The sequence below is a fragment of the Cannabis sativa genome, chromosome 5 (genome assembly GCF_029168945.1).
Source record: "Cannabis sativa cultivar Pink pepper isolate KNU-18-1 chromosome 5, ASM2916894v1, whole genome shotgun sequence".
Lineage (NCBI taxonomy): Eukaryota > Viridiplantae > Streptophyta > Magnoliopsida > Rosales > Cannabaceae > Cannabis > Cannabis sativa.
The window spans coordinates 30,970,690-30,981,728 of NC_083605.1; the positions used below are offsets into that span (position 1 = coordinate 30,970,690).

At 38.0% G+C, this 11,039-nt stretch overlaps 1 protein-coding gene across 1 annotated transcript; it reads right to left on the reverse strand.

The window, feature by feature from the left end:
• Window positions 1-8,948: 8,948 nt before the first annotated feature.
• On the reverse strand, window positions 8,949-10,769 carry LOC133038263 (uncharacterized). Its single transcript, XM_061116354.1, has 2 exons — window positions 10,439-10,769; window positions 8,949-10,324 (listed from the first exon to the last, which is right to left on the reverse strand). Exons 1-2 carry the CDS (start codon window positions 10,767-10,769, stop codon window positions 8,949-8,951), a joined length of 1,707 nt encoding a protein of 568 aa, XP_060972337.1.
• Window positions 10,770-11,039: the final 270 nt, after the last annotated feature.

Consider the following 11,039-nt stretch of genomic DNA (forward strand, 5'->3'; position numbering starts at 1 on the left):
TGTTATTTTCATGATATTTAATTAAATAGAAAATTATTCTAATTTAGAAATCTTATTTCAAAATAACTTTATAATTTTCAAAATATATTTTATCTTATTTTATTAATCTTTTTCCCACAATTTCGAAATTGCATTTCTTAGATTCAGAAATTTCGAATTATATTTAAAAAATAGATTAAAGTTGAAAATTATTGATTTTAATTTTGGACCAACTTAAATCAATGATTTTTTCATTTAATGATTAATTAAAATATATTTAATTAGAAAATGAATTAATTAGTCAATGAAAGTCTAGATAGATATTAACTGTTTTGCTTAAAGTATTTTTCTAGTGTATTTAATTAAATAGAAAATTAATATTTAAGTTGATTTTCATCATGATACTTAAATATTTAAAATTTTTCTTTAATATTTAATTAAATAGGAAAATTATATTTTTTGTTGTAAATTAATTTTGGGCCAACATTAAATTAGAATAATTTTTTCCAGGATTTATTTTTATTTTATTTTAACAAGCAATTTCGAAAATTGTATTCTTAAATACTTCAATTTTTCGAAATGCAATATATGTATTTATAGAAAATTAACTTTGAGTTGTAAATTAATTTAAATTAATTTTGAAACAACTTAAATTGAATATTTTTCTAAATATTTATTGGAAATTATTACTAAGATAGAAATAATTCATGTTATTTTCATATCCATCTAAGTAAAATTTATAAATATTAAATTAAAATTTATATTTAGAAATTTTCATTCTAAATTGGAAATTTTAATTAAATAAATATATATTTAAAATAAATTGATTAAAATAAATATTAGAAGAAAATACTCTTTAAATAATGAGATTTATTATTAGGACATTCTATCTCCATTGTTGGTTTTACATAGCTTTTGTTTTAGTGAGTAATCCTCCCTAATGGAGGAACGTTCATTAGCAAGTTAGCACCCTTTAATCTCGAAAGATAAGTATATTTGTAAGTGTTTTATATGGTATTGATCACCCTAATGGTGGTGACTGTATTTGACTTACAAAATATGAAACAATGGTGGAAGCTCATAAGATAGAATAGCCTTGACTCTCGCCTAAACGGGACAACGCTGGATTCCAATGTTGATCGAATAAAAGGTTGCTAGAATGTTTATCATTTTAGATGAGCTGACAACTCTATTCAATAGATGGTATCACTGACTCTTTCCTAAACGGGACACTGATATCAGTTTGTTGAAGACCTTGGAAGTTATTTAGGATTGTATGTTTTAGTATTTTCACTTGTCATTCCTACTTGCTATATGTTTAATAATTTCTGAATTGTGTATGAATTTATATTGAACCATGTTATTTTCTGTTATTAAATTGTAGTTTAATTTCAAATCTTCATTGTTGGTCTAACTTGGTTTGTTTTTCTAATGAGATAAATCCCTAATGGAGTTTCACAATTAGACATACATAATAGTGTTAGATCTCGAAAAATAAATATTGTATATGCAACATCTAGCTGTTCATCAATTGATGACACCTTACACTAGTATTTTACAATATGAAACAAGAAGATTGTATAAATAAGATTACTTTGACTCTCGCTAATCGGAGCATCGTTGGATTCTTATTTAAATACAAAATTATTCTAATTCCTCTTAGCTTATTCATTTCGAATTAGCTCAATAAAATATCATTGGATGAATGGTCTATAAATCATTTCATGTCATTCTATTTTCTCTTAAGAAATTAAATGACGCATATGATTATAATCCCGAAATTCTATCCCAAAATAATATAAATTCTCAATCTTAGAAATCTCCTACTTGTATGGTCAAATTAGACTTAGAGTAAAATTAGTAGTGGTGGTCCAAGAAAGAATTACTCATGTATATTTGGTATAAATATAAGTCTTTGACTTTAAATTTTAGATTCCAAATAATTTTTTAATATAATACAGTTTCACTTTCACAAGTGTTTAATAACCAATTTCTATCAATGGATTCAAACTGTATGGAATATGAGTTTAGTATTCTGTGAGCAGGATGCACTTGCACTATTCTAAGAACTCTTTAAAGTAACTAAACCTAAGTCATCAAAAGATACAACCACATATTTTTTTAAATCTATGACATTTGTATCTTGTTCATAGTGTTTTTGACAAGATCATTCTCTGCAAAGAGTTAATATGCGTATATCCACTGAAAGTAAATTCATCTCATTCGCAGATGGATGCACATTTAGGGGTGGATATGAGTTTTTCGTTGTATTCTTAAAACGATCACTCTAGATTATACCTTATGCAAAGAAATTTGAGATGTTTGAAAAATTTCATGAATTTCTAGCAATGGTGATAAAGCATTAAGGTAAGTGGTTAAAGATCTTGCGAACTGATAGGGGTGGAGAAATAGTTACTAGATATGCAATTCAAAGATCATTAAATTGATATTTGAATTATATCCAAACTTACCTCCACAGAAATTCGAGTTACATATTGATGATTAGTTACTAATCTTTGCCTAAGTCCTTCTATGGTAATACAATTTCAGAATGATGCAATGGTTGGGGTACTTAGTGTAAACCATTACTAGATTCATGGATGACCTAATCGAAATCTTAAGAAAATTTAGAACTGTTAACCATGGTTTGCATGTTTGTTAGCTATTCTAAGTGATTAGGGGTGGACCATCCCATAGTCATTAGATAAGAAAGTGTTTGTTTAAACAAATACAACTTTTCTAAGAAAAATGACTAAGTTTGAAAATAAAGTAGCAATCAAAGGAGATATTTTTTTTCTTGATTCCAAAAGTGTTCTATCATCTTATTTGACATATGATGATCCCACTACCTCTGTTGTCTTGTCACAACCGAAGAAGTCAATACCATTTAGTTTTCTTAGACATAATTCACGGTACCTTGTCGTAGTGGGAGAGTTTCAAGGAACTTCACTTCTTATGACTTGGAAGACACTAGTGATTAAAATCCATTGTGAGTTTGAACAAGTAATGGATAGTCAAGATAAGAAACTAAGAAGAAAAGCCAATAGAACTATGGTTTGATCCATTCACATGGAATAACCTAAAGTTTTCTATTACAAGGACATAAAAGGAAATTTTCGTTAATAAGTCTATTCAATGGACTTGACAAAACTTCCTGTTCCTAGTATTATAGGTTTGAGTTTATCTAAACCTATGGCTTATGGTATACCTGGTAATTACTTACTCTAATGCAAGCAACTTACTTTAGTAAGATGCTGAAGCATTTTCTTTCTAATGGCAATCTATAGAAGCTTCTCGACTTCTAGGCATAGATTTTATTTATGTAAGGAAAAGTCTCAACTATTCCAAAAAAGATAAAGCCATGAAAGAATTTCTTAAATCAACAGTGAGAGCTCTCAGATATGCTTTAGTATGCCTTAGACCAGACACCTGCTGTTGAGTGGGAGTAATGAGTAGGTATCAGATTAATCCAGGAAAGGAACTTTGGAAGACAATCAAGTAAATCTTAAGATTAAGAAGAGGAACTATATGTTAGTCAATAAGGGTTTGTTTAAAACTCTTAGACTACACCACATCAGATTTCTAGACTTGCTTTTGTGCTAGAAAGTCTGCTGATAAGATGGTGATTACTCTGGGGGTGGAGTAGTTATTTTGGAGAAGTGTAAAAACCTATCTGAAGTCTCTTAGTCTACCAGAGAGAGACTGAATGTTAAAGTTGCAGGAAAGGTACTTATTAAGTCTATGGAAAGTTCTATACATTTGTGGCACCGTTCCAACTTGTCTTAACTACTAGTGTTATTTCCTGATAACCAAAAAGTAGTTTCCAAAAAGTATAGAATCAAGTATCCCAAGAGAGTACACATATAGAGAGGAATTTCACATTATCAAGGATTTTGTGATTAAGGAAGAGTAATGGTTGAGGAAAGGTTGCGATTAATTCAACCTGTCAGATCCTATTACGAGGAGTTTACTACTGCTACACTTGATTTGTATATCAAGGTGTTGAGATTATTTGAAATGCACATTGTTATCGAGCAAAATTCGCAACACCAAATGTACGTAATAATATTAATAACAAGAACAAATTGCTTGAAGAATAGTTGCGAGTATTCCACCTATAATAGCGAATACTCGAGTTGGGAATGTGAATGCTTAATAGAAAACTGGAAACAATAGTAAGACAGAGGATTATAGTGGTTCAGTCAGATCACGGTCTGCTTAGTCCACTATAGCAAGAGTTTGGTAGGTCTCATTTCACGGTGGATCACTCCTTTATAAAAAGATTGCATTCATTGTCAATCCGTTTACACATTGAATTACAATAACTAAACTAAATAACGTAAACATCAATAAATGAATAGCAGTTTCTATTCACTAAATACAACAATGTATGTGTCTTCTAACATGCGAGTTGACTGTTCATATTCTAATGTTAAGCTCGCGGGCGTAACACTTAATTAAGTTTAGGATGTCTGCATTCTTATATACTCGCCTCTTTGGACATCGTATGACGAGCTGATAGAACCTAGACACGTGAATCTATATCGGTTTATCAAGGCTGTTGGGTCATCGGGACCAACTCGCATTATAGAGAGTCGATCTCTATGCTTATGCAGGAATATAGAGATGATACTCGGACATATCCTGATACATGCGAGTTAGATCCATTCTCTCATCCCGAATAGTACGAGTTATAGTTATGCAATTCAGACTTTGGTCATACTCACAGTATCTCGCTGACTCTATCTTGGGCGAGGTCTAAACTTCGAGAAGTCTCTCATGGACGTCTCAGCTTTCATTAGAAATCTGAGTACACGTGTCCTTTAAATAGGAGTCTGGTCTCGAGTTTCTAGGTGAGAGAAATCTCACTATAACACATGCCCCTAGTTTCGCGGTGTGACAGGTGCGGTCACAAGGGAAACTATACGCGAGAGACAAGTGAAAGGTTGTCACGAGGACGTGACCTTTGGTTGTCCCTTCGAGGGTTTTGAAAAATGACGGCTGTAATTATTACTTTTTATTGCATTTATGGTGCCACGTCACAAAACTCCTCGGTTTTTGTGTAGGCGTAGCCATCGTTGGCCGTTAGATTGGGGACCTTAGGCATTCTGGTTGCCACGTGTCGTAATCCCAATTAATAAGGGATATGGGTATTTAAACCTTTTGATACGAATCAAATCCTTCATTTTTCCCTCTTGTTCTTAACTTCCTTCTTCCCTCCTTCACAGATCAAAGAGACTTTTGCACTTTGCCCAGATTTCTTCCTCTCTTCCAAAAATTTCCTCAATCTCAGAAGTGATCGAGCAATCGCAAGAACAACTTACCAAAACTAAAGGTTAGTTTCGAGTTTCATTGTATTTTTGTTTTCTGTTTGGAGAAAAAATGCTTTTTTTTCTGGGTTTTGGTATTTTGGGGGGTTTTTAGGAATGCATGCTTGTAGGAAATACACATATGACTATGGTTTTTGGTATGGAACTGGGTAATCTTAGAGAAAATGACCTAAAATTTGCATAATCGTGAACTTTAGGAAGAATGTTTGAATAACCGCATCTTTATCTTTTGAATACACGCGGGTATTTGGATGAACACTTCGAATACTCGCATGTCTGTTTGTCCTAGGTTTCACAGAGACTTTACTATTCCTAGTCGCTGTTTTAAACCTTAGGACTATAAACGATGTGTATTCTAATGCGAGAGTATTGGTTATGTCTCTCAAATGGTGGGCGTGTCACAGTATTCTAATGTTCATATATGCGATTATATGTTTCTTGAAGTACTGTGAAACCCCCAGCCATTTGTGGCATGCGCCAATGTTACAGTATAAGCATACTCTTTGGCTGGAAGATCTTCTCGAAACGGTGGGAGTATCTCAGTAACTTCAGGGTCGTGCTTGAGAACGCATGCCCCTTGAGTCACTGAGATTCTCCCAGCCGTTTTTTGAGGTATATCGCTAGCTGAAGATGCGTGACACACTCGCAGGTTGTGATTAGTTAGGTTCCTCAAAATGGTGGGTGTCTCCCAATTACTTCAGGGCCATGCTCAAAAACGCATGTCGCTTAGGTCACTGGGATACACCCAGCCGTTTTTGAGATATCCTTCTACTCGCATACCTATCTTTTCGCATATTGGTGGGATGGTTAGTTTTTGCGAGAATTCAAATCATCCTCCCAAGACGATTTTATAGTTTATATGCGGGTGAGATAACTTACTTTGTTTTTCACACATTCACCACGCTGAAAAGATCTTCTATCTTTTAGATGAGCGACCTGTCGGATAGCCAGATGCTTGGCTCAGGAGGCAACGCGTTAGATGGTGATGAGGACCAACGGGAAGACAGTTTTATCTCGACCTCGATCTCAGAAGAGGAGATCGCAACTGCCGGAGGTACAGAATTAGGCTCGATGCCTTCTGCAGACATTGAGAGGATGGTGTAGGAGCTCGCTGAACCAGGAACCAGTGAGCTCCGAGACAGCGAATCTACAGTGTCAGTGCGTGATTATCTCGTCCATTCCAGACATGCTCCTGACGTCGAGGTTGAAGAGATGGACGATGATTGGACGGCCCCAGCTCGAGAGTCAGGCGAGGAGGAAGAAGATGCAAAGGGAAGTGGGACTAATTCGGTGGACAACACTCAGTTGAACGAGCCCTTTTCGTACGAGGACTTGGTCTCGCGGGTCACCAAATTAGATCTTACCACTTTCACGAGGTTAAACCTTCTGCGACTCGCCTCCTTACGTCCTAAGACTACCTAGAGAGCGCACCTCTCTTATACCAACCCTGCGATCATCCCCATAGAGGATGTGGTAGTCTCAATACCCATTCTTCGATGTGGAGTATTGAATCCTTTTCATCCCTGTATTGCGGCTATTCTCAAGCGGTATGACATGTCTCCCTTTCAATTAACCCCTAACAGTTATCGCACAGCCCTAGCCTTCTATGCGATGTATATGGAGTATGTGCATAGGGCACCCACGGTAGAAGAGTTCAGTTACTTCTATGATATAAAGAGCGTAGGCCTCCACAACGGTTTCTATTGCTTCAGCAAGTGGGCCACCTCTAAGATTAATGGGGTAGAAGGCATGGTTTCCAATATGGGAGATTGGAAATCGAAGTGGTTTTATATATTCAAAGTTCCAGGGATTAGGACTAACTTTAACCGTCGACCTAGTATGTCGCATGTTTCCTGACTTAGTCATTTTTTGAGTTATTTTGAGATTTCATGCTAACTCGCTCTTTTTATTTTCGCAGATAGACCAGCTCGACCTACACTCGACGCGACTCGCAGAGAGACAACTGAAGTTCTCAGGAGCCTTCCTGTACAAGATCGCGACTGGCGATTATTGTATACGTCTGCCAAGCTGCGAGAACACAAGCTGATTCTAGAGAACGCAAGTCTTCAGAGAGAGCCGGTGTACAAGGAATCTTCTGAGAAGCAACAAGAGCGAATAGATAAACGCCTCTCTAAGCAAACTTCTCGACCATCATCAGGTAGCATATCGCATGCATAACTAGTGCGTTAGAATCTCATTATTGGCACTAATCATTATTTTTTGTTGTTGTTGTCGCAGAAATGATTTTCTTGAAGTCCGCACCCATCCTTAATCGCAAGCCAAAATCTGGAACAGCGGCAACTTCCCCTATCGTTCCTCAGAAGAGGAAGAGCGATGTGGTGGTTACCCCTGTCGCGGATTCTTCCAAGAGGCCAACTAAGGGCGCACAAGAAAAAGGGAAGAAGGTCGTGATTGACCCAGCTATCCGAGCCCGCAACATACTGACTCTCCAAGAGAAGTTCGTGGGCGATGAATTCCAGTCAAAGATCAACAAGACTCCTTCTGAGGAGCTATTGCCTCGCTCTACGGAGTTAGCTTCGCAGTTCATTGCCATGTTCTCAAAGGCCTTTATTACTGGATCCAAGGAGGTCGAACTCGTGAAGAGACAGAACGTTCAGCTTCAGGAGGACATTAAGAAGCTGAAACAAGATGCGACTTCGAAGGATAAAGAGCTCAAGGAGCTTCGCAGGGCCAAGGAGCAAGTCGAGCTCGAGGCTAAGAGTGCCCAAACAAAATTGGAGGAGATGTTTTGCGATTTGGAGGCCGAGAAGGAGAATGGGAAGAAGCAGTATGACTAGGCGGTCTCGGACTACATATACACTACTCTCTCCAAGATTCCGGACTTTGATTTTTCAATCCTCGGAGCAGAAGCCGCTGAAATGGCTGAGGCTTTTCGCACCATGTCGCCCACATAGACTCAAGGTGGTGGAGGGAATCTGTTTCCCAAGGAGGCTGAGGCTGCGGATGTCGAGGAAGTTGAGAACGAAGCCATCAGCAAAGTCGGGGATGGATCTGCCCCTACTGCTCCAAATGCCTGACTTTTCCTTTAATATTTACTTGTGTTAAAATCTATCTCTTTTTTTTATATCTATGCGGTACAAGGGTACTCGCGCCTTGTACTTAGACAAATTTATATTTATGTTTCTTTTGAACAACTTTATATCCTCTCAGGGATATCTATTTACAGTGTTTTCGTAGTACACGGGTACTCGCATTTTTCGTCATTAATAATATTTTGATTTGCGACTTTAATTACAACTTGGTGCAATAAGTACTAAAGTAGAATATTCCAGAAACATGAAACATTTCAAATTTAAAAAACTTCCATAGTTTTCATAAATAATCAATAGTACATAATGGTATATATACCCCCTATACTTAGGATTTTTTTTTATAAAAAATGACTAAGTATAAATATATGGCGAGTACAAACTAGAAAATGCGAGTACTACTGATAATATAATTTTAGGCTCTCCCCATTCCAAGCCCGTCGAATTGCAGTACCATCGAGTTCTGCGAGTCGGTACGTGGCGTCACCAATCTTTTCTGCGATGAGATACGGTCCTTCCCAATTATCCCCGAAGACCCCATGCGTTGGGTTCTTTGTATTTGGCATTACCCTTCGAAGGACTAAGTCTCCTACTCGCAGGACTCTTGTCTTGACCTTGGAATTGAAATATCTTGCGGTTCGTCGCTGGTAAGTCCTGTTTTTTTCAGGTGAGCCTGATCGCGCTTTTCTTTCAGAAGGTCGAGGTAGAGCGACTGTTTTTTTTCGTTTTGTGCAATTTTGAAAACGTCTCTGCGTAAGGAACCTGGCCCAATCTCGACTGGTACCATGGCCTCACATGCATAAGAGAGCGAGAAAGGAGTTTCGCCAGTCGTGGATTGGGGGGTCGTGTTATATGACCATAAAACTTGCGAAAGCTCGTCTGGCCATACCCTCTTACGCTCTTCGAGTTTTCCTTTGATGGTGTGCTTTATTATTTTATTGACTGCTTCAGTTTCTCGATTGCTTTGCGGATAAGCAACTACAGAGAATGCTTTCTTAATGCCCAAGTTGTCGCATAATTGTCGCATCTCCTTACAATCAAACTGCTTTCCATTATCTGAAATGAGCTTGTAAGGGACGCCGAATCGAAAGATTATGGAGTTGTAGACAAACTCGCGCAACTTAATCGCTGTAATGGTTGCGAGTGCTTTGGCTTCAGCCCACTTTGTAAAATAGTCGACTGCGACTACAACATACTTCACTCCGCCTTTTCCTTTAGGTAGCTCGCCTATCAAGTCGATACCCCACACCGCAAAGGGCCAAGGACTTGTGATGGAATGCAAGTTGCTCGGAGGTTGATGGACATAAGTGGCTATTCGCTGACATTTGTCGCATTTCTTTGCGAAAGTGAAAGCATCTTGTCGCAGGGTAGGCCAGTTATATCCCTGTCGCATGATTTTTAGGGCAAGGGAATTACCTCCTGTATGATTGCCACAAATTCCCCCATGCACCTCACGTAGTATATAGTCGCAGTCTTCTCCGTCGATACACTTAAGTAACGGCTGACTAAAGCTTCTGCGATATAACCTTCCATCATATATGACATATCGGGCAGCTCGCTGCCTCAGCTTCCTTGCTTCCATCTTGTCATCAGGTAAGATACCTTTTTCTAGATATGCGACTATTGGAGTCATCCAGGTGACTTCTTGGGCGGTATCTATTTCCATGATCGCCTCTTGATTTATTGTTGGGTGTGCCAATACATCCACTGGAATTACATCAAGTAATTCGGCTTCTCTAGTCGAGGCCAAACGAGCCAATGCGTTTGTGTGTGAATTATGAGCACGCGGTACTCGAGACACGACTACTTTCTTGAATTTTTGCATCAGTTCGCATACTATGGCTAGATACTTAACCAATCTCCCGCCTCTGGCCAGATATTCTCCATTCACCTGGCATACGACGATTTGGGAATCGCTGAAAGCCTGTAAATACTCGATTCTCATCTCAAGAGCGAGTTTCAATCCTGCGATTAAAGCCTCATATTCGACTTCATTGTTAGATGTAGAAAATTCAAAACGTAAAGCAGCGTGTACCTTAAAATTGCTGGGACTGATCAGTAGGATTCTACCACCAGAACCTTCGCTATACGAAGCCCCATCGATGTACAACGTCCATCCTTCTCCATTGGGTACAGAAGTGTCAACCTTGTCGTAGATGAGTGCCACTTTGGTGCTTGGGAACTCGAGGATAAAATCTGCCAAGGCTTGCCCCTTGATCGCAGTCCTCGGTTTATACCTGATGTCGAATTGGCTTAACTCTACTGACCATTTCAACAATCTCCCCGACGTCTCCGGTTTTGCTAAGACTTGCCTCAAAGGGTAGTTCGTTAAAACTGTAATACTGTGAGCCTGAAAATAAGGTCGCAACTTTCTCGATGATATTACCAAGGCGAACGCCAATTTTTCCATTTGAGGATAGCGGGTCTCAGCATCCAGCAAGCGTTTACTTACATAGTACACCGGGTATTATCGTCCTTGATCTTCGCAAATTAGTACCGAACTAATCGCATACTCTGACACCGCCAGGTAAATGGATAAGACCTCGCCGGTCATTGGTTTTGATAGGATTGGGGTCTGCCCCAAATGTGTTTTTAAGGCTTGAAAAGCCTCCTCGCATTTTTCGGTCCATTGGAATTTCTTATTGCCTTTTAAAATTTGAAAAAACTCTTTGCATTTATC